General features: G+C 38.4%; 1 protein-coding gene across 4 annotated transcripts in view; it reads right to left on the bottom strand.

Annotated features, from left to right (window-relative positions):
• Positions 1–1,539: 1,539 nt before the first annotated feature.
• The window catches only part of cacna2d3 (calcium channel, voltage dependent, alpha2/delta subunit 3), a 42,636-nt gene continuing 21,962 nt past the window's right edge, over positions 1,540–22,213 (bottom strand). For 2 of the 4 annotated variants that reach the window (XM_026275013.1, XM_026275016.1), the window contains 24 exons: positions 21,107–21,181; positions 19,924–20,004; positions 19,713–19,787; positions 17,232–17,315; positions 16,963–17,034; positions 16,758–16,819; positions 16,589–16,656; positions 11,505–11,550; positions 11,308–11,405; positions 10,830–10,923; positions 10,126–10,221; positions 9,902–10,023; positions 8,716–8,793; positions 8,527–8,588; positions 8,220–8,264; positions 7,829–7,891; positions 7,617–7,687; positions 5,923–5,998; positions 5,796–5,836; positions 5,649–5,704; positions 3,542–3,656; positions 2,571–2,683; positions 2,397–2,479; positions 1,540–2,239 (listed from right to left, as the gene is read on the bottom strand). In XM_026275013.1, the coding sequence (XP_026130798.1) occupies positions 2,147–2,239; positions 2,397–2,479; positions 2,571–2,683; positions 3,542–3,656; positions 5,649–5,704; positions 5,796–5,836; positions 5,923–5,998; positions 7,617–7,687; positions 7,829–7,891; positions 8,220–8,264; positions 8,527–8,588; positions 8,716–8,793; positions 9,902–10,023; positions 10,126–10,221; positions 10,830–10,923; positions 11,308–11,405; positions 11,505–11,550; positions 16,589–16,656; positions 16,758–16,819; positions 16,963–17,034; positions 17,232–17,315; positions 19,713–19,787; positions 19,924–20,004; positions 21,107–21,181 (1,869 nt within the window). In that variant the 3' untranslated portion in view covers positions 1,540–2,146. The remainder of the gene's footprint in view (positions 2,240–2,396; positions 2,480–2,570; positions 2,684–3,541; positions 3,657–5,648; positions 5,705–5,795; positions 5,837–5,922; positions 5,999–7,616; positions 7,688–7,828; positions 7,892–8,219; positions 8,265–8,526; positions 8,589–8,715; positions 8,794–9,901; positions 10,024–10,125; positions 10,222–10,829; positions 10,924–11,307; positions 11,406–11,504; positions 11,551–16,588; positions 16,657–16,757; positions 16,820–16,962; positions 17,035–17,231; positions 17,316–19,712; positions 19,788–19,923; positions 20,005–21,106; positions 21,182–22,213) is intronic. The other 2 variants (XM_026275014.1, XM_026275017.1) reach the window with 1 other exon arrangement.

The following is a 22,213-nucleotide window of genomic DNA, read 5'->3' as shown; positions in this document are numbered from 1 at the left end:
GAAGTTGTTCATCTTTATTGTTTTTCAGCTAGAGCTTCAGTCCCACAATAAGTGATAAATGCTGTTTAATATTTCTTGAAATACTGTATGTCCACGTTGTAGTGAAAAAAATATCACTGTAAAATATACATCGCTGCAGAAGTTCCTACCCAGTGTTTACAAAGTGAACATGCAAATAAGATCAAATGTCCTTTAAAAAAAAATTAAAACAGTGATGTAGGAAGATTTTAAAGTTGGAGGAGAGAATTAGATAGGAGTTTTTAGACGATCTAACTGTAATGAACTAAAAAAAAAAACACAGCTAGACAAGATGAGTATTTGAGGTTAAAAAGTATATAAATTGCAAAGATGTTTTTAGAAAATAACAATAAAATCGTTTTGCCAGATAAGACCTGTATTCCTCGGGTGGGATCATTTAGAGCCCTATGAAGCTGTATTTAAACTGCATTTTGGAAGTTCATACATTGGGGGCACCATAGAAGTCCATTATATGTAGAAAAATCCTAAAATGTTTTGCTAAAAATATATATATATATATATATATATATATATATATATATATATATATATATATATATATATATATGTATATATTTCATATTGTGTACATTATCTGTAAATGTATGTTCTGGAAGTGAACTACTCCTTTAAGTGAACATCTAGCTAAAGGCTCATGAGCTTCACAGACAATGCTCAGAGGATCTTCTTTTTGTCAGGGTCCAAAAAAAATCTTGGCCATTTAAGGCTGAACCAGTAAATTTAATTATGTTTTACTCCTTTTCTGAAGTAGATTTTAAACCATCCAACTTTTGAAAGTTGTTTACTTATGGTTTGCAGCACTCTCAGATCCAATACAGTTGTTTGCTTCATCTTTAAAAAGAAGTTTCTTTGCAGACTTCCATATTTACACTGTGTCTCATTTACAAAACCCAGTCAAATGCTCCGAAGAAGCATATAATCTCCAAAACGGTAAAAGGGCATTCCCTTAAGTCCCAGCGTGATTTCACTTGTAATTATATTTTATTTTAATAGCTTTGTTTATGTTTTATTTGCAAATCAAAACTAGTCCAAAACTAGCCTAATTGTGATTTTTTTTCCGGGAAGATCACTTTAAAGAAACCTGCTGCAAATGTGTAAAAGTAGCCGATTTAGAGGTATTTGTTGTCAAATAATGTACATTCTCTTACACACACACACCAAATACAATATTTTTCACTGGTAATTTCTGGCAACCACAGCAGCGGTGTTGTATTTTTAACCATAACTTTAACAGGATTAATTTACAGTGAAGTGCCATTTGCACTGAAAAAGCAATTGTAAGTCACTTTGGATAAAATCATCTGCTAAATGAATAAATATAAAACATTTTAACGTAAGAAGATAAATTTATTGTACAAATGTTGTCAGATTTTTTTATTCGTGACTTGTGTCTATATAGGCAAAAAATAAAGTTACATGTCAATTGATATTAGAGATCTTTGCCTTATTATAACCCAACGTTTATAAATAGCATACTCAGTGAATCGAATGTCCGAAAAATCATGGAAAATATGTTTTTATTTACATAACATGGCTTTCCTTTGATGTAAAGGGATTAGGCAATTAAATGTTATTTTCCAAATACTTTTTAAGCAGGCAAAACTTATAAAGTTTGTGAAGAATCCACATCACATCTTTTGATGACAATGTATGCTATGTATTCTCACAAACAGCTCTGTGAAATTTTCCTATTTTGTCATGCATCTTTAGACTCCAAATTAAAAGCTGAATCAGTCTGAAAGGCAGGCAAATAATAATGACAAAAGACATTTATGCTCAGCATTGTCTGCGCTTCACACAGTACAGATTAAGACTAAAGTTGAGGTTTCTGAATCTTGAAGAAAAGCTACATGGACTGTGTTTAGCTGTGACGGCTCATGGCAGCCATTGATATCCAGCACTGGTCCACATGTAAGAAGATAACACTCAGCACATTCTAACACAGTCTTTGATAGTAATAAATATCATCTCTCTTCAGTAATCCAGACATCACATCACAAAGACATCACAAAGATGATTTTGTCTCTGTGAACTCATGTTTGGCGGAAGCAAGGCTCTCTGATTTGAGTGTATATTAAGCCTAATGGGTCAAGGCAGGGGTCAGAGGTCACCTGCTGATCAGGAACGACAACACTGGGAATAAAATGGCTACAAGTGGAAAATTCAAAGCATTTGCTGAGCCGCATTCCATAGCGTTCTCCTGTTAAAAAGATATATAAATAGGGTTAGCAAGACCATAGAGAAAACTTTAAATAAAATCACTGAAAACTGCATATTCAAAAACTTCATAGTTTGAACTTTCATCTACAGAATGATGTCTGGTAAGTTTTAATAATACAACATCATGCATTATGTACCTCTGGATGGAAAGGATGACAGGACTTTGGCCGTCTGCGATCCTTTTGAAACTTCAGTCTGTCACACTTCAGAGACTCATTATGTGCTCAGAGGTCAAGGCTAAGAATTATACACATACTCATGCTATAACTTCATATCCTAGCAGATGTTTATTTGGTTTATAAAAAGGATATAAATAATCTCAATGGGCTCCATGGTAACCGGCGGGGCGGAGCTACAGTCACATTTATTCTCAACAACCACCATAAACAGGTTACTGCTGGGAATCTGCTGAATTACAAAGGTCCTGAGTGAAAAAAAAAATAAAGATGTGTGATTCTTGTTGACTAAACCTATAGAAGTGGTCGTCACTCACCACACATTTAAGTGAACTATCCCTTTAAATATCTTTATTTAATCTATACATTTTAAAATCTGCATTTAAAACAGAATCTAAAGATCTTCTTATTACTAATATATTTTAAAAATACATGTTTTGTGATATATGTAAACAAGTGTAATATAATACCAGAATACTGAGGAACAATTATTATTGTCTACATGACATTTAGCAACATAGTATTACAAATCAAGATGTAAGAGACAGAGAAGCATATATAGATCATGCTATGTTTGCTCTCTCAGATGCACGCATGCATTAAGGGCCAAATAACCACATGGGTTAAAACATCTTCCCGCAGAAGAGTGTCAGTTAAATGCGACATGGGTTTGGCTTTTTATATAGTTCTATTTGGATGATTTTCAATTAGAAGCGTGAGAATGGTTATATGTGTAAATCTAAGGCCTTTTATTTTAAATATTTTTACTTTCTGTTTTCTACTTTACATTAAGACAGTGAAAAATATGAATAATTGGCATAACAGTTAATACAAGACTGGAACTTACAAATCTATAACTACTATAGTAACTTATGTTTCAAATGTAATAAAGGAAAGTAATATAAATTTATTCTAGTATAAATTATTTAAAAATCATATATTACCAAGACACTTGAAATGCATTTTTTATGTCGGTATGGCAACACACAAGTGCATTAGAATCATTTTAAAGTAATTTGTTTTAAAATGCAAATTTACACCAATTTCTTTCTGCTGTGTATAATAAACAAGCATGCACTCATATAGACATAAACAGATGTTCTCACCGTATACAGCCACCACAGTCAATGTTCCCTGTGGTCTCTTTGATGGTGCGCTCAGAGACGAAAGCTGGGTATTCAGTGTCACACGGCACCATCATTGTCCTCTGAGCTCTCTGGGCTGCACACATGAACACTACATTCAGCTACTATATGCTAAAACTTTTTTTATAAACTAAAATAGAATATAATATATATATATATATATATAATATAATATGTATATACAGTATTGTTCAAAATAATAGCAGTACAATGTGACTAACCAGAATAATCAAGGTTTTTAGTATATTTTTTATTGCTACGTGGCAAACAAGTTACCAGTAGGTTCAGTAGATTGTCAGAAAACAAACAAGACCCAGCATTCATGATATGCACGCTCTTAAGGCTGTGCAATTGGGCAATTAGTTGAAAGGGGTGTGTTCAAAAAAATAGCAGTGTCTACCTTTGACTGTACAAACTCAAAACTATTTTGTACAAACATTTTTTTTTTCTGGGATTTAGCAATCCTGTGAATCACTAAACTAATATTCAGTTGTATGACCACAGTTTTTTAAAACTGCTTGACATCTGTGTGGCATGGAGTCAACCAACTTGTGGCACCTCTCAGCTGTTATTCCACTCCATGATTCTTTAACAACATTCCACAATTCATTCACATTTCTTGGTTTTGCTTCAGAAACAGCATTTTTGATATCACCCCACAAGTTCTCAATTGGATTAAGGTCTGGAGATTGGGCTGGCCACTCCATAACATTAATTTTGTTGGTTTGGAACCAAGACTTTGCCCGTTTACTAGTGTGTTTTGGGTCATTGTCTTGTTGAAACAACCATTTCAAGGGCATGTCCTCTTCAGCATAGGGCAACATGACCTCTTCAAGTATTTTAACATATGCAAACTGATCCATGATCCCTGGTATGCGATAAATAGGCCCAACACCATAGTAGGAGAAACATGCCCATATCATGATGCTTGCACCTCCATGCTTCACTGTCTTCACTGTGTACTGTGGCTTGAATTCAGAGTTTGGGGGTCGTCTCACAAACTGCCTGTGGCCCTTGGACCCAAAAAGAACAATTTTACTCTCATCAGTCCACAAAATGTTCCTCCATTTCTCTTTAGGCCAGTTGATGTGTTCTTTGGCAAATTGTAACCTCTTCTGCACATGCCTTTTTTTTAACAGAGGGACTTTGCGGGGGATTCTTGAAAATAGATTAGCTTCACACAGACGTCTTCTAACTGTCACAGTACTTACAGGTAACTCCAGACTGTCTTTGATCATCCTGGAGGTGATCATTGGCTGAGCCTTTGCCATTCTGGTTATTCTTCTATCCATTTTGATGGTTGTCTTCCGTTTTCTTCCACGTCTCTCTGGTTTTGCTCTCCATTTTAAGGCATTGGAGATCATTTTAGCTGAACAGCCTATCATTTTTTGCACCTCTTTATAGGTTTTCCCCTCTCTAATCAACTTTTTAATCAAAGTACGCTGTTCTTCTGAACAATGTCTTGAACGACCCATTTTCCTCAGCTTTCAAATGCATGTTCAACAAGTGTTGGCTTCATCCTTAAATAGGGGCCACCTGTTTCACACCTGTTTCTTCACAAAATTGATGACCTCAGTGATTGAATGCCACACTGCTATTTTTTTGAACACACCCCTTTCAACTAATTCAACTAATTGCCCAATTGCACAGCCTTAAGAGCGTGCATATCATGAATGCTGGGTCTCATTTGTTTTCTGAGAATCTACTGAACCTACTGGTAACTTGTTTGCCACGTAGCAATAAAAAAAATATACGAAAAACCTTGATTATTCTGGTTAGTCACATTGTACTGCTATTATTTTGAACAATACTGTATATATATATAAAATTTTTGTTTGCAATATGGTCATGATAGCCAACATGACAGTACAGTTTTTTTTTCTATGTGAGATTCATGTCATCACCTTAGAGTTGAATTGAGATTTATAGTCTTTTTAGTCCTTTATTAGATGAAAATCTAATATCTATCATATATCATATGGAAGAAATGAAACATAACAAGGGCAAGCTCACATGTAACCTCATTAACATTTTCCCAAAAGAGTTCCTGTCATATACGTAATGATACCTTTGACTGTCGAGTCACAGTTCCACCAGCTGTACAGGTTAAACTCCAGCAGAAATCTGTGAAAAAGACACATTCCCACTCAGAAACACAGACTGAAAATCCCAAGCTGACAATAATGATTATAAGGAAAAAGGCTTTTTATCTCACAAGACAAGTTCTGTCAAGAGCCATTTCACAGTGGTGAAGGGCTGAAAGGAAGAGCAGAGCGAGTCAGTGAAAAAGAATCCCGATGCACTGAAGTCAAACACTACAGCACTGATGACAGCGTACTCACATCCAGCAGAGAGCGTGCGCTGTCACTGCTACCTGCGTACTCTTTACAGAGGGCCTGATAGTCATACAAATTAATCCTAGCAGAAACAAAAGCAGAAACAGATTCACTAATAAACACAACCCGGGTTGATGTCTTATTTAACCCCAGTGAAATGCCACTTTGAACCCTGGTAAAGAAACGTTTTAAAAATTAATTTAGCACTGCTTTCGAGCCTGCTTTAGGAGTCATATTTCAGTGCAGGTTGTGCTAGAACATTTCAATATTCCAAAAAAAATAATTAATATTAATATGTTTTTTAATGCTATAATGTTATTTATGTTTTTGGTAACATCATAAATATGCAAAATAGAGCATGTACATTGGGTTTACAGATGTACATTTACATTAAGGCTGGTTCACACGGCAGGATAATTAGGCCGATTTTAGCCCCGATTCACCCCTTCCGACAATCTTAGGATGCTCCGATTATCGTAAAATAATCTGATCAAATATTCCTGCAATGTGTGGTGTGTTAAGACCGCTCTCCTCTGCTCGGAAGAACGTCGGGACCGCTCCGATCTCAAATCAGGGATATCCAACATGTTGGATTTATTTGGCCCGATTTCTTCTCGTGAGTGGTGTCCCCCGAGGACAAACAATCACGCAGCCTGTGGACTGTGGCGTGTAGCCAATCAGAAAGCGAGGTGACGAGGCAGTGATAGTACCGGGAAACAAAATCAAAACAGCCGGCGTATATAATAAAACAAATATAACAAATACAAATAAAGTCGATGGGCATAACTACATCCACAACTGCAGTCCACCAGAGTACATGGAAACGAATATATGAACGTTTATTTCAACGGTTATTAATCTGTGTAGTACGTAACAACATTTCTATGAGATAAAACAACAACTTAACTCCATATCATGATGTAGCAAGTATAGTCCATGCTCGCGTTGTCTCCACCTCTTTGACCATCGCCTTTTCTTGTTTTTCTTATGTTTTTTTTACCGTTAAAAACAAAGCACAAACTATGACCACTGCATCCTCTTCGTCCGCCATGATTGTTTACTCTGAAGTCACGTTTGATCTCGAGGGATTTTGCGAGATTTCCCGTCTGACCTGGGAATGCTCGGGAGTCAAATCGGTTCGTGTGTGATGTGTTGATATTGCCGTGTGGCTGCACACCACACACTGAACGACCAAAACTGTTAGACCCGTGATTTTTTATCGCCGTGTGTGGGGTCTCTCAGGTTTGGAAAATCGGCCGACAATTTTAAAATCGTCCCGTGTGACCCAGGCCTTAGGGGTGCTCCGATCACGATCGGCCGATCGTTAATGCGCATCTCGTCAGTAAAGCCGGTTCTCTAATCAGCGGTTAATTCCATCAGGTGCCTGATTTCACAAAGTGCAGCTGTTTCTACACAGAGCTGTTGTTAACTGAGAAGATGCGCCAAAAAACTCTGAAAATGAAGTGGATTTGCGCATCTTCTCTATTAACAACGGCTCTGTGTAGTAACAGATGCTCTATGTGAAATCAAGCACCTGATGGAAATAACCGCTGATTAGAGAACCGGCTTTACTGACGAGATGCGCATAACGATCGGATCGGAGCACCCCTAATTTACATTTATGCATTTAGCGGACACTTTTATCTGAAGCATTCTGGCTATATTTCCAAATCTATTTGTGTGCGTGTGTATTCTCTCACTTTTTAAATGAGCCCATCAGAAGCAGTTTGTTCATTACGGCTCCCTCCACTTCTCCAAAGAAGAGGTTCGTCTGTGCAAAACACATTATGTAAAGTTATAATTATAGTCATTATAGAAATGCATCCATTTCATTTCATATTGCAGCAGGATGGATTTATGCTACCTGCTCTTCTTGTACAACTCTTGTACTGTAATTCTCTATATGTCATACCTGAGAAGTGTCTTCAGAGACCAGGATGAAGCCATTGTTGTCTATGAGATAACATTTAATGTCCTAATGGGACCAGAAGCATAGAATATTAATTTAAATAAAAGATTCAACCTGCTTTGATCTGTTGTGATCTTCTTAAATCATTACAAACTTCAAGACAGTAAAATAATAATATGCATTTTCATAGCTTTTTATACCAAAGCCATTAATAAAAGACACAGAATTTAAAATGAGAAATGCTACGAGGCATATGTCATACATCATAGAAGTGCAGACTGATCTAGTAAGCCTGTCATTTCCTAGAAATATCCATTGTATAATGAGCATGTGGTGAATACAAGCTCCATCACTGAAAATATGGCCAAAGGGAGAGAAAGAGAGACACATTTACCTCATTATCACAGCTGATGGTACATTTCCCATCCAGAGCATTGCACTGTGTGAACACATGCAGAGGGAAAACATGAAACAAATGTGTACATTAATGCCATTTCTATATTGATCCTTGCTTATAAAGAGTTAGATTAGTATTAAACAATATCTATGAGAATATAGCATGGTCTCTTACACATTTTTCCTAATATTCACATCAAACAGAGCAGTTATGCAGCATAAAATACTAAACAATTCAACACATCAGTCTTAAAAGGTCTGGTTTGATAAATACATATATTTATATTTTCATGAGCAGGAATTACCTGTCGACTGGCCGTCCAAAATTTTCTCTGAAAGAATTCCAGCTTCATTTGAATTCCCACAGCTTAAAAACACATTTAATAAAATGATGTTTAGCTGTGTTTAGTGTGATTCAACAATACATGTAAAAAATATTTTTTTTTTTACATTTACAATACATTAATTTTGCTTTCAAATGAGAAGACAAGTACCTGCCACTATAGGAGACTTCCTGTCATCGAGTAGTTGGATAGCAGTGCTCGCCAAAACCACACTCTTATTTTCACCCCCTTAAATCAAATATCACAAATGAACACGAATGCCCTCTTAGAGTACTTACAACAACATCATAAATGAACCTGAGAACTGAAATATTAAAAACATGCTAAAACTGCTGGTTTACGATACAAAAATGGCTTGCAGTTGTAGATCTGTTCTAAGGGGATATACAATGCAAAATACAAATGATCAAATGTAACTAAGCATATAATTGTGCATAATTAGTAAAAAACAAAAACAAAAACAGACCATTTAGAAAGAGATGCAAAAATAGTGTGCATATCTATTATCGTTGACGTCAAAGGTTGCATGTCAAATAAAAATCTACTTAGTAGAAAAACCATTACTGTAAATGGCATTTCATAACCACCAGGGGTCGACATTTATTTACATAAATACTTATAAGCATAAACCTATTAAGAGGGACTCCTTAGTTTGCATATTCAGATCAAAAGCGGCATCAGTTGAAACAAACACTCAGTTACATGATGAAACAGAGCTCATTTATAGCGATACAGGCAGATGAGGGAGAGTGTTTGATCTGAGAGGAGTTCAGCGCTGTCTGCGTGATAAGGAGCCCAAGAGCTGTTGAGTGGGATGTAATGATCCTGATCTGTCTCATACACACACACACACACAGACATACACATTGCGTGAAAGTAAAAGTAGGGCACATTAATTACAGGCGAAGGAAAGAGAGATAAGCAGACAGTCTGCGTTAGGAAAGAAGTACAATGCAGCTAGAGTAACGAACCACACAGTAGTATGCTATAAAACTATAATTTGGAAGATCCACCTGAAATATGAATCAGATGATGATCTATAAAAAGCTTACCAACTGTGTGATAAGCTAAAGATGTGTGGTGGAGCAATAGAGGAGTATAAGTGACCTTTTTTATGTTCATTGCAGATTAGTGTTGATAATTATTAATATGAACAATCTCTAAACCTCAAGCAGTACACTTCAATGCATGGTAATTGCTAGAGACCCAAAAATAATATATACAGAATTAAAAGTTCACACATTTACATTAACAGTTTTTTCTACATGACATCATCGTTAAATATTGAAGTATTTTGCATGACATGTGTGTGTGTTTATCTGCTTGAACATCATACCTGAACTGAAAGGAATGGAGTACACAAAAGTGCCGGGCACCTGCTCTGCGGCTCTTTTATACCACAGAGGAAAGTGATCTGCATTAAAGACGCCCTCCTTGTCTTCAGCAGTGAGGAAATCTCTGCGAACACATGCAGATAATTTAATCATTTACACTTTGAGGCCTTTTATTGGCTATTGTATTGAGATGATTATCTGTCATTGGCCCGTCATTTGGACTCACTGATTGGTCAGCTGCTCGGGAACCACAAACAGGTTAGTTCTGGAAAGACCAGTGCGAGTGCCGAGAAAAGCGATCTCAACCCCTTTATCAGAGTTCCTGATGATAAAAGCAAACAAAAAACTGTTTTAGCCAAGATTCTGTATATGTGGCAAGATGGTGTATGAATGGTCTCACAGTTTTCCTACAGAGTCAACCAACAATATTTACTAAAAACTAACTTGCAAAACAGCCTGTATAAATTTAAAGGGATAGTTCACCAAAAATCTCATTAATTATTCACCTTCATGTCATTCCAAACCTGTTAGACCTTCATTCATCTTCACAACACAAATGTAGATATTTTTTATCAAATCTGAGTTTTCTGATCCTGCATAGATAGCAATGTAACTACCATGTTCAAAGTCCAGAAAGGTAGTAAGAACATCATCAAAATAGCCTATGGTAGTTGAATTGCTGTTTATGGTGGATCAGAAAAAACAGGATTTCATCAAAAATAAATATCTTAATTTGTGTTCCAAAGATGAACAAAGGTCTTACGGGTTTGGAACAACATGAGGGTGTGTAATTAATGATAGAATTTTCATTTTTGGGTGAACTATCCCTTTAAGAAACAGAAGGTGGAAAATAGTTATCTAAGACAAAGTGTATTAAATTAAGATGATTTTTAAAGCTAATTGAGTAAATGCAACCAAGTAAATGCTCACTCAGACTTATTAAGGGCCAGTCCAGTCCAGTACGCTTCTAAGGGAGCCGTTACTACAGCGTCAAACAAAACCTGCTGAATCAGCTCTCTGTCACCTACAACACACGCACGGGAGGACATTTACACACTCCATAATACTCATCCGACACAAGCTTTCATGGGGACAGTTTTTAAACAACTGAGTTAATTTTGTAAGAAAGATTTAAGATAGATGAAGGACAATGTGGCAAAACTTTGTAGGAGCGACTGCTACTGTGTTGTATTCTGCAGTATGAAATTGAGCTCATTCAACAACAACAACAACAAAAAAAATTATTGAAATGAAAAGATGAGAAGTGGAACAGCTTATTATTTGATGAAAGATTATGAAGACAAACATTTCTCCTTAGAATAATGTGCACTGATGAACTGATTATAATAAGACCAGAAACCTGTAATAAAAAGCAAACATGGTTGAATTTATTTGAAATGCAGCTCACATTTGAGATGTGGTTTACGGCTTGTCATGAACAGTTTGATGGCCTGAACTTGAGTCAGGTGACGATGCTCATGGTGCTCATCTGTGTTACAGTATGTCCTGAAACAACAACAGAAAATGGCACAATATATTACTTGAACAACACTAATAAAACATGTTATAATGCAGCCTATGTTGAGTCTAAATAAAGGTCTTTACCATTCATCAGCAAGAGCAACATCGGGTTGCTCCAGATCATGCAGACCTATAAAAAAAAAGAGTTTAGATAAGAGTTTAGAGAGAATTGCAGATGAAATGGGGGCACTGGGAATATTTCTAGACATTTATGGATAGACCTGAGAAATAGGAAGGGACAAAATGAATAAAGAGCACTGATATATGAAATATCAGCGCTGTTAAAAAGAGCACTGACATTCATCTGTCAGAATGTAATTTTTTTTATTACAAAAAAAAACTGATTTGTTGACCAACAAAGGACAGATCTTTATAATAATGATAATAATAATAATAATTTAGTTTTAACCCTCGAAGGAACGAGACGCTGCGTCGAAGATGATTGGGGAACGCCCCCAGAGTGACGTCTCTGAATCATGTGTGCAATCAGTCCAATGGATGGGCGAGACGTCATAGGCAGGTGACGTCAGAGACCAGTAAAGCATAAAAGCATGAGAGGCACAGCCGGCATCAGCCTCAAAGGATGAAGCAAGCACCGACCAGAGATGCTGGAAGTGTGGCACTGCGATGCAGCGTCTCGTTCCTTCGAGGAACCAGGGTTACATACGTAACCTTAGACGTTCTTCTTCAGGAACTCGAGCTGCGTTGAGGACGGTTGGGGAACGAGAATCCCCGTGCCGCCAGACTTACAAATCTCTGCCAGTGTGGGAAACTGCACAGCTAGGACGAGAGAACAGAGGGGCCTGGAGCGGCTCGTAAATCTAGACCGTGAAATCGTACCAAGGTCAAAGGCATGGACCACCCCACAGCCTCACAGATGTCACCCATAGAGACACCCGCTAGGAAGGCCTTGGAGGCCGCCACACTTCTAGTGGAGTGAGCCTTAACCCCCAGGGGAGAGGGGAGGTCAGAGGACTCATATGCAAGAGAAATAGCATCTACTATCCACAGGCTGAGGGTCTGTTTAGTAGCAGGAAGACCTCTCTTAGGGGGACCATAAAAGACAAACAACTGGTCCGCCCTTCTCCACAGGGCAGCTCTGTGGACTTATGTGTCCAATGCTCGCACTGGACACATACAATTAAGCTTCTTCTGGTCTGGCTCCCTGAAGGGAGGAGGAATGAAGGCCTGGAGTATGACAGGCCGTGGTGTAGAGTAGAGCTGAAGATCTTAATTTATATAATCTTACGCGGGCTCAGGTCGGACTCGGGCTTGCGCTACGGCCATGTGATGTGTTTTGGTTAGCGCGAGAAAGATACGAAAATAAAGAAAGATATGAAAATGGATGCTGAGTAGGTGTTACGGAGGCTTGCCTTGGCGATTACGTTTTGGTTGCACCAGCAACTAAAGCAAAGTCTGAGTTTTGGAAAAGTTTTGACCATATTTATAATAAGAAGTGAATAATGACGCACCATCAGTGAGCGCAGGAACGCGCTGAAGACATCTACAGTGGATTCAATCATTTTCCTCCACAAAAACATGTAGGCTTAGCCTAATCGCTGTGAGTAAAGGTTTTTCAAATAATAACTAAATTGTCATTAATTCACTGTTGATTCTTAAATGCATAATGTAGACAGAGTACATACGCTAATGTTGGCATTATTCTTTTATTAAATGTCAGCTGCTAGTGGCGAGGCAAATCCAGCGGAGCCTTTATCTCAACGTCGTTATTGCCAAATATAATACCCATCTTAATTTAAAATTTATCTTAATATAATTTCTTAAAAAAAGATTTTTTTAATTGGTGCGTTGGTGTATTTATAGGCTAAATGAGCCTATGCCTATTTAGAGTGCTGAGATGTTACAGAGGACTCATTTTAATTATTTATTCCAACTTCCAATTGGCCTAATCTATGTTAGTTATGAATAAATTATGTTAAAACATGTATAAATGACTCATTCTTGACAAAAGGCAAAATAGCTGTGTGCGTGCGCACATTTGAATAATGTCGGGCTGTAAATGGGTTCGGGCTTTTAAAAAGCTTTCAATCAAAATGTACTTGTCGGGCTCGGGTCAAAACCTAACTTTTAAGGCCCGATTACAGCTCTAGTGTCAAGGAGGGAACCTTAGGGACATACCCCGCACGAGGGTAAAGGAAAGCTTTAGCCAGACCGGGCGCAAAGTCTATATAAGAAGGGGCCAAAGAGAGGGCCTGAGAGAAGATATCACCAACAGGAAGATGGTCTTAACAGAGAGAAGGCGATCGGCGATCTCCTCAATAGGCTCGAAGGGCGGCCTACAGAGAGCTTCTAACACCACAGCCAGGTCCCATGTGGGGAAACGAGAACGTACTGGAGGCCTCAGCCTCAGTGCACCGTGGAGGAAACGTGTAACAAGGGGGTGTCTGCCCACTGACTGGCCACCGAGAGGGGCATGGTAGGCCGCAATGGCCACCATGTAGACCTTCAGGGTGGAGTGGGTCAACCCTGCGGAGAAACGGGCCTGCATGAACTCCAGCACTGTACCAATCGGGCAGTTAACTGGGTCAAGCTGGCGGTCTCCGCACCAAGAAGTGAAAAGTTTCCACCTCAGGGCACAAAGTTTCCTTGTAGAGGGAGCTCTGGATTGGAGGGCTCCAACAACCTCGGTTGAGAGACCGGAAGTTACGAGTTGTGCCCCCTCAGGGGCCAAACCCATAACTTCCACAGCTCCGGGCGGGGATGGACTATGGTGCCCTCCGCCGGTGAGAGGAGATCCCTCCTGACGGGAATCTCCCAGGGAGAGCCGTCTAGGAGGGAAATCAGGTCCGAGATCCATACTCGACCCGGCCAGAACGGGGCTACTAACAGCAGCCGGACTCCATCCCAGCACATTCTCTCCAGAACTCCCAGGAGTCCTCGGACCTGATCTGAGACATGACCTGTTTGAGTGTGAGCATCCTGAATTTCATTCGCTTGACTGAGTGGTTTACTAGACGAAGATTTAAAATGGGACGCAAACCCCATCCTTCTTTGATGGCCTCCTTCCTCAGGAGAGCGTGATCTTCCTGTTCCATAACCAGAGCCTGCTCGGGACCCACCATTGTGGGTGAAACCCTGTTAAATGAGGCGGAGGAGAACCAAACTGAATTGTGTATGAGGAGCTGGTACTCAGTGGAGGCTGCCCCCGCCCGGCAGCCAAATTTAGAGAGTGACCCGGGAGGAACCACTGGAATGCCACCGCCTGCTTGCGAGCCTCCTGGTACCTGTCGACGACAGAATTAACAGTGTCGCCGGACAGGCCCGAGGACACAAGTGGGGCATCCATGAAACAAACCCTGTCCTTTTCTTTCATGTCGGACAGGGTGAGCCACAAATTTCTCTCTGCTGCTACCATTGCTGCCATAGACCGCGCATTAGCACGAGTGGTCTCTTTGGTAGCGAGGAGAGATCAATCAGCGGTCCCCCTGAGCTCTCTGATATCCTCAGATCTCACGTGCTCTTGCTCATCTAAATCTTTCAGCAGATCGGCTTGGTACGCCTGCAGACACGCACCAGCCTGACCCACTGCCGAGTACCCCTTGCCCAACAGGGCTGATGTTGTGGGCAGCAGCTTGAAGGGCAACGCCGGAACTTTTAATGAAGATAGTTCTGTTCAGCCCGGCGCATCACCTTATAACCACGCTCATTCATCCCCACTACGTTGCCGTAGTGAGCAGAAACGGGGATGAAGATGCGGGCCGAGAAGGGTTTTTCCCATGATTTACACACCTCGGCGTGCAAATTGGGAAAAAAAGGAAAGCTTCGGCATGGAGGTGGCAGCTTAGTTCGCAGAAAACGCTCATCAAGTTTGCTTTTCTGTGGTTCAGCCTTTTTCTCGGCGGGCCATTCGATGTTTAATTGGCCACAGCACGAGTTACCACCTCCAAAAGCTCCTCATAATGGGGTGATTGAGGGGGCGAATCCTCAACGACGTTCACCACATCAACCTCCTCAGAGGAAGATAGATGAAACGCCGAGCCCACTCCCCGGGCAGAAGTAGGGCCGGATCGCGCTTCCGATCCCTGAGAGCGGGCGCTGGATCTGACAGGTGAGAAAGAAGATAGGGACTCGCCCGTCTCCATTCCCTCTGCCAAATCCAACTGCGAACCCCACGAGCGAGATCACCGCTCTTCCTCGGCGGAAGCGGGACCAGCGCTACAGGGAACGCTAGCAAAGGCTCCCTCGGTGAAGAGAGCCCTCCGGGAACGGAGAACATGCAGGGCAAGCCGCTCGCAATGTGGGCAGTCGGCCCCCTCGCAAGCCGACTCTGCATGCTCCCAGGCAAACAACTCACAAACTGTGTGTATCCCCACCTGAGATGTAGCGAGGACGACACTGAGAACAACACTGAATAAGACTCACAAACATAAAAGTTCTTTGAACAGTACAAACACACAGAGAGCGCTTGCTGAAGACAGAAGGCTGATGCCGGCTGTGCATCTCGTGCTTTTATGCTTCCTGGTCTCTGACGTCATCCGCCTATGACGTCTCGCCCATCCATTGGAATGATTCAGCCCATACACACATGATTCAGAGGCATCATGCTGGGGGCGTTCCCCAATCGTCCTCGACGCAGCTCGAGTTCCTGAAGAGGAATCCTACAGCATCATATTTATTTTTGCAAATAGGCCTCTACATTATCAATATTATCAATTATTATGCTTTCTGTTTATACTGTTTATAATTTGTAAAAGTAAAAGGCTTTTTAGCCCAAATGTAAAAATGTTCACCTTCAGCTTGTGGTACACTTTTTGCAGTGAAAAATTTTATGATTTTTATTAAATAAATATAAGAACAACTTTTATATAAACAACTGCACCAAAATGCATTTTTTTAATCTATTTTTGGCATAAATAAGGATAATTATGTTTTTTTCATCGTTGAGTAGCCTATGAGTCTGAACATTATTACTAGTTTTTTTATATATTTTTTTTCTAAAGGTCAGTAAACTGTTTATAATATTTAAAACACTTTTTGACTATTTATTTAATATGGCAGGCTTCAGAGGGATTTCTGGTTATGAATATACTACAGTAAAAAAAATCATTAGAAACTCATGATGCAGCAATATAAACAGCCCAATAAAATCTGAAATATTTGAAATGTTTATTAACTTTTTCATTTCTTGCTAATATAGTAATCCTCACCAGCTTCTAGTGAAACATTTCCCTTGAAGAAGTATTTCCCATGTCCTCGAGAGAGTGCCACACCTACACTAAAAATCACACAAAAAATATAATTTCAAACGTCAGCCACATACTTTCAATCAATGTTTGTTCAAATGAATAATATTTACACATACAAGACATCACCTACCTAAATGGAGTTCCTTTAATATCAGTAAAGTAATAATCATTGTGCATCGTCAAGACACGTTTCTGATGGGGAACAAATTTACAGATAAAAGATTATGAAGTTAAGCTGTCCAGTGTGTATTTCTGATACTTTGCTATTATTCTAATAGCTTTATGATGCTAATATCTTTTATTCTGGTTCTTGCATGCAAAGATAAAATCATTACCCCTTTGTCCACTGTTCTTTTTACTTCCATGGAGAAAGTGCCAGTTCGTCTCTTCACCATTGCTGTGCGTAACTACAAATAAACACATTTATGAAGCAGCACTTATTCACTTTAATACTATATCTCGACACTTCTAAAATACTTTATTCAAGTATGTGAACCTAATGCATATCAGTACTGGGAACCTGTAAAGCATCTGCATAGTTGCATAAAGTATGTTTCTGGTCTAAATGTACAGCAGTGAGTGCACTCATTAAAAATGTCCATACAACATCCTCTGTGTCCTCCCATTCCACCTCGGACAGGTCCACGCTGCTGTAACTGGGTTTCTTCCTCTTCTGGCCCTCCTGGTACTGCAGGAAGAGACACAAAGAGGACAAGAAGTGCTTTAGAGGACAGCAGTGCAGTTACAATCAGGAACTGGGATCATACGGGTAACACAATGGAGACAGAAACATACAGTACATGGTGATAGAAGCTGTTAGTCTAGCATTTTTCACTCCTGCTCCTTGGGTTTCCATCTAGCACTGCGCATTTATGGTGTCTAATCAGATGATGAGGGCTGTTAAAGGTGCTGTTAAACAGTGTGCTCAGTTTCACCCTTTTTGTAACTTTCTCCAAAACAATCAAAGCAATCCCAAACATAGAGTATGATTGACAGGCACATAGCAATTCTGATTGGCTGGTTTTCTGATTGGCTTAAAGGCATGGACCACTTCCCTGACTCTTACTGTTTACACAATATAGTGCTGTCACTAAGGACAGCTCTTTTTCTGGTATCTGTCAGTAGTTGGGACATTTCATGTTGTATTCCAAAAAGAGAAACATTTAATGTGTGCAGTGCTAAGGGACTCCAGGAGCAGGATCCACAAACGGTGTAAATGAGTTTTGTTTACACACTATCAGCGCAGCCAGTATTCGGCTTATGGGGATCTGTGTCAGAATAATCTGTCTAATCTTTTTTGCTCAGATTGGCTTTGGAAATTCAGTTAGTCAGTGGCTCTGTTCCAATCCCTAATGAGTTGTCTTGCCGTCTGCTATCTACACAGGCAGCATTCTAAACTAAATGGAACATCATAAACGTTAAATTCACATAAATACAAACACTTCAATTCAGAATTCAAACACTATGTAGATAGCAACTCAACATTAATATGTAATTATTTGTCACTTTCTGACTTCATCCTAAAATATAAATAAATATATATATATTTCAACTTTCTCTGTCTAGCTTACACTTTATTTGAACAATGCTTGAAACTTGGTATGATGAGCACTTCCTGTATCTATTTGCCTCTTTAAGGTGATTCGCTTGATGTATTCCCCAACTGTAAGTTGCTTTTGACAAAAGCATCTGCTAAATGAGTAAATGTAAAATGTAAACGTAACGGTTACTCACATGTGCCATGCTAATAAGTGTTCTTCATATGGAGCACACGAGAAGCCACTGAAAAACAACTTATTTTATTCCAATTACTTGGCAAGGCAACATTTCTAATTTTTTTTTTTATTCAATGGGAAAAGTGCATTGTAATGAAAAATGCAAGGGTTTGTGACCATATATATATATCTTATATATAATAATCTTATATCTTATAGGTAAATAAATATACATTTTCAGATTTCATTTTAATTTTAGGTAATAATTATTATTTGTTTGTTTATTTATGTATTTTGCATTTTTTCATTTCTTTTTAACTTTATTATTATTTTGTATCATTTTATTTAAATGACTTTTTTATTCATTTTAGTTTAGTTAAGTTTAACTAACAAAACTTTTACAAATATTATAGTTAATGATAACAATATTGCAAAGAACAAAAATATTAGTTAATATTTAATAATTAGACTGACCTATTTTCTTTATATACAGTTCAGTGAATAAAATATACTTTAAATACATTTCTGTAAAAACTTCCCTTGTTGCACTGCATTCTGGGATATCCATGCAGGATACATACCACATATGATGTCCAATACTGTTAAAATCCAGCATAATGCTCTCTACTGTTCGAAACAATTTTATATCTATATCTACTTAGAATTTGCCTATAATGCCTTGAAAATTCATCTAGATGTTCAGCTCACTAAGGTTTGGAACACAGCCTAAAAATATCTAAAAAAGTTGAATAATAATGTTACTTTGTGTCAAAATTGAATCCAGTCCAGTTCAATGCTACTTACACTAATAATACACATTTTAGCATAAAGCACATCCAACGACATTGTGCCCGTTGAGCAACACAGAGTCAGTGTGGTCTGTAAATACACACACTCAGAAGCCTTGACTGATGCACACCACCGCTACGCAAACACAAACTAAAACACAGCAGCACTGGAGCCACATTACAACGAGAACACCAACACGTTCATGACACACAGAGACGCACGCACACGCAGTCACGCATGGTGACTGAGAGCGAGGTGAGGGGTGTCCCTGTGAAGGGTGAGTTACCTCAGTGCTCTGATCAGCCCTGGCAGGCACATGAATGGGCTTTTATTCCTGCATGCAATATATCAGAGGAAAAGGGTTGGGATTACAAAAACTACATCTCCCATGATGCACTTCAGCGTCCCACCAGCGCTTTCACAAGCACACACTGCATGTGTGGGTAGATTTTACCTGAGCCAGCTTGTCGGGGTGTGGATTTAGCTGACTATATCATATTTGAGCTATTTATATTTATTCTATTTGAAATCATAATCCTAATATAAGGCTGGAAACGGGCCCAAATGGCATCAGTCCTTACCAGGGGCCTCAGGTCGGGATGTGTCAGGATATATCCGTTATTGGTAATGGCAAATGCATATCCATGTATTCCTAGCTGGAGAAAAGAAGATAAAGATTTAAAAAATGATAGCCTCAATACACTCCTGCCCGCTTTAAGATACAGAGAGCATAAAATCGAACAGATTAAAATGGATTTTGAAATCCTGGCTGTTTATTTGGTAACAGCCTACCTTGTGTTTCGGGATGGTTTTCATTAACTCCTGAATGGGGATGTCAGTGCCTACGACTCCTAGCAGGATGCCTTGGTTTTTCTGTGGAGGGACACTTGCGGTGAAATCACAGTATTTTCACACATATGCGTATTCATACATGAGTGTGCACATTCATTTTTGGATCGACACTGGTACAAATAACAGACTCACAGATTTGAAAACAGATGGGGAGATTAAAAAGTCATTTGAAGTTTTTATTTGGTGGATATTAACTATCATTGAAACTCATTTAGTATATGAAACACTATTCATATTATAGTGTACTATTAATGAGAGTGTTCAGATGAGTTTGATTAAGAAATTAAACAGAAATTAATGGAAAAAAGAGATAAAAAAAACTTTTTTATTGCAGTTATAAAACAATCATCCTTCAAAAGCCCTCTAAAAGTGTGACTTTAAATCCTGAAATCTAAAAAGCCTTTAATGACAGAAGTACAGATTTGTGAATAAAGAATTATTTTGAGTCAAACCTTTTTAATTAATCATTTCACAGAGATCTCAGTTCAACAGGTTTAAATGATTAGTCTATATATACTATATTCCATATGGAAAATATAACTATTCATGTCATATATATAAATATATATACACACACACACAAACACATTCATATTGACAGTTGTTTAATTATTAATTAATATCAGTATTAATATTGTTATTATAGTTCCATATGGAATCTTTGTAGAATATACATATAAGAAAATACATTAATATTGATAGTCATATTTACTTGATATTAATTATTAATACTATCAACGTCAAAATTAAAATGTGTATTAATACTGATATTAATCACAATTATTATTGTTATTATAGTTTTATTATAATAACACTAATATTGTTATTATAGTCGAATATACTATTACAGTAGTTCAACATGGAAACTAAAAACGCATTTTAGAATCTACATTAATATTAATAATTATTAATTAAGATGAATTATTAAAATGTAAAAATGAAACTAGTGTTAATATTGATATTAATAGTTTTATAAGGAAACCTAACTATATATATGCTTTAGAATATACTTTTTACAGTATTAATATTAATACTTTATCTATGTGCTTTTCCATTTATGTGTTTAGTTCTGACACACACACACACACACACACACACACACACACACACACACACTCCTCACCGTTTCATTCTTGGTGCTAAACACAGGCATGGCGACTGTGGTTATTGGGTTTGGGCCTTTATTCTCTCCAAGCTGCTGACAGATCAACAGAAGACTTTCAGATTTAAATTTCCATGAACATCTGAGAAAAAAACACATTCAATAAAGACTTTTGATGGACATTAATCGCCAGGGCCGGTTCATACGCTTGCATTGTGTTGTCCTACCAGCCTTCAGATCAAGGAAGTATGCGACATGAAATATTCAAACCAACGTTTTGATTAATGGCTGTGGTCGAGGTGTAGACAAGTGAAGGGTGATCTGGTGAAGATGGTTCATCTCTGTAGCTGATCTGTAAGCTCAGCTGTGGGCATGATGAGGGCTGACATGATTTAACACATGAGCTCGCTGAAACTAGGTCTGCTATTCCCTCACCTCACCCTTATGTGTGTGTGTCCATTATGCATGTTTTACAGTGGCCCTTGAGAGGATTTTTGAATGCAGCTGTTTGTGTTTGAGGAAAAGAGAAAGAAAACAAAAAGGAATGTTGTAAAAATACCATTCCAGTAAATAAATACCAAACCAGAACGACTATCTTAAAATTTTAAAGAGATAGTTCGCACAAAAAATCTAATTCTGTCATCATTTACTCACCCTCATGTCATTCCAAACCTGTGAGACTCATTTATTTATTTGTTTGTTTATAACAATATAGTCTTTTAAGACTATCAGATAGGCAGCAACAATATCCCACTGAAGAGGGGTTTAAATTCTCTCTTATTCAGTCTCAGACTTGAGAGCTCCAAAAAAAAAAAAAAAAAACCCTCACTTTGAGTTCGATCCAACATTTGTTCAGTCTGGTTGGCTTCGTGCAGAACACTAGAGGTGTATCCTGCAGGAGCCAATTTGAAATCTGTGAATTAACCTTCCTCGTTCCTCTCCTTCCCCCTCTTCACTTCTCTCTTTCTCCCAGTCTCTGCCTCTTTCACCCCCTCTGCTCCAATGTCAGTTTTATTACGGCTTTAGGAGATAAATGATCCACAAAATGATGAATGGAGTGTCTCAGTGGCCAAGATACAGCAACACACACTCCGGAGAACAATTCCCAACACCCTACGCCTATGCCTG

Source organism: Carassius auratus, chromosome 11 (genome assembly GCF_003368295.1).
Source record: "Carassius auratus strain Wakin chromosome 11, ASM336829v1, whole genome shotgun sequence".
NCBI lineage: Eukaryota > Metazoa > Chordata > Actinopteri > Cypriniformes > Cyprinidae > Carassius > Carassius auratus.
Note: the sequence above shows the minus strand (reverse complement) of the source record. Positions and strands in the feature narration are given on the sequence as shown.